The sequence below is a fragment of the Limulus polyphemus genome, unplaced genomic scaffold (assembly GCF_000517525.1).
Source record: "Limulus polyphemus unplaced genomic scaffold, Limulus_polyphemus-2.1.2 Scaffold1815, whole genome shotgun sequence".
Taxonomy (NCBI): domain Eukaryota; kingdom Metazoa; phylum Arthropoda; class Merostomata; order Xiphosura; family Limulidae; genus Limulus; species Limulus polyphemus.
The window spans coordinates 128,421-130,365 of NW_013667425.1; the positions used below are offsets into that span (position 1 = coordinate 128,421).

Genomic DNA, 1,945 nt, shown 5'->3' on the forward strand with positions numbered 1-1,945 from the left:
ATAGGGTTGGAATAAATAGAACATCTTAAAATAATGTTGTATATTCTTATAGGGTTGGAATAAATAGAACATCTTAAAATAATGTTGTATATTCTTATAGGGTAGGGATAAATAGAACATCGTAAAATAATGTTGTATATTACTTAAAAATTTTAACACTCATTAATAAGCTTTAGAAAATAAAAACAATAGCGTTAAGATATAAAATATTTTTGCTGTATTATCAATATTAGTTCGCCTATATCAAGCGTAAATAACTGGTATTTATTGTAAGATGTACAATAGATGGGCAATGGAATATAATAATATCTACATACAGGTGAATTTCTAGTATATACTCGGGATTCGTCTACAAAAACATCTATATTTTAGGCGTACAAGAAGTGGGTATTGAAGCATGGAAAAGAATCGTTACTTCCAGGTCTTCATCTTTCCCACGACCAACTATTCTTTCTTAACTTTGCTCAGGTGTGTGTGTGTATAAACTATTAGTAATGCTATCTATCTATATATATACCGATCAATACTTTGCTATTAAATTAATATAAATTTTGTTGTTATTCAAGCATGCAGCCTTCGTATGTAAAATTTAGGGAAGCTCCCTCTTGGTTGAGTTATGTCAAAATGTGTCAAAATATTTATTTGTTGTGCATTATTTATCAATAAGTTATCATACATTTCATGATGTGTGAAAAAGTTCTGAACATTAGTTTTGACTTTTATTGTGCGTCTCAATCATAAACAACCATTAAAGAACTTGTTTAATGATGTACAATATTACAACAGTGATTTTATTCTTCTCTTACATCTTCTGTAGTTTCATTTTTCTCGCTTAGTTTTGTTGTATTTTTATTTTTCTGGATCTGGTGCGTTTGTATTTTTATATTAGATCTATATTAAATTTTATTTTTATTTTAGGTGTGCTGTTTTATATTTTTCTATTAGACTTGTAACGTTTATATATATATATATTTTTTTTTTAGATCTGGTGTGGAACCATGAGACCAGAGGACGCTCTTACCAAAATCCGGTCGTCTGTTCACAGCCCTGGGCCGGATACGGTAACATACGCTACACTAATTACACATGAACTTACGTTTGTTTGGATCGATACGGTAACATACGCTACACTAATTACACATGAACTTACGTTTGTTTGGATAGATACGGTAACATATGCTACACTAATTACACATGAACTTACGTTTGTTTGGATCGATAGATTTGATCTTATACAACGTAGACTAATTGTTACGTGTTTTTAGAAGAACGACAAAATAAACATTTCTGAGTTTTTATAAAGGTGATATGAGAAGGATTCTTGAGTACTCGTATAAAGTAAATATGTATTTTTAACAAAGAGTTCATGTTCTGAATGTTTCGTGTTTCTGGTACAGAACCTGCGTTGCTCATAAAACGGGGGCATAAAATCGTAACGTAGTCAAAACACTAATTATCTCAAAACCTCAGAGATAAAGTTAAACATATAAAATATATGTTTAAAATAAGAAATAAAAATTTCGTAAAAAACAGCACTTTGTTGAATTAAAACACTTCAATTAAATATTTACTGTCGAACAAAGATGGCGAGACATTCATTTGTTCTACAAAACGTTTATTATGACCATATTTATTTAAAATATTATTGGAACATTAATAAAAGGTTACTAAAAGTCCCATATGAACGACAAGGAAGTTTTTGATATTAATATTTATAAATAATGCCTTTTCAAGTTGTGTTTACTTATTATTGAACGAAAAGTACAATACCACAAAGTTGTCCCCCACATTTTAAATTGTGGGTACATTATAAGAACGACAATCAATTCCTTAGCGTTGATGATGGATGGTAGGGCGCTGTTGGCTGAATGCCTTTCCTCTCGTCAGTAGTTGTGCCCGGCATGGCCAGGTGGATAAGGCGCTCGACTCACAATCTGAGGGTCGC

At 30.9% G+C, this 1,945-nt stretch overlaps 1 protein-coding gene across 1 annotated transcript in view; it reads left to right on the forward strand.

Annotated features, from left to right (window-relative positions):
- LOC106465034 (membrane metallo-endopeptidase-like 1) overlaps positions 1–1,945 on the forward strand; it is a 71,261-nt gene that overhangs the window by 55,530 nt on the left and 13,786 nt on the right. Inside the window, exons 16-17 of the mRNA XM_022392850.1 lie at positions 373–468; positions 984–1,061. Of these exons, the coding sequence (XP_022248558.1) occupies positions 373–468; positions 984–1,061 (174 nt within the window). The remainder of the gene's footprint in view (positions 1–372; positions 469–983; positions 1,062–1,945) is intronic.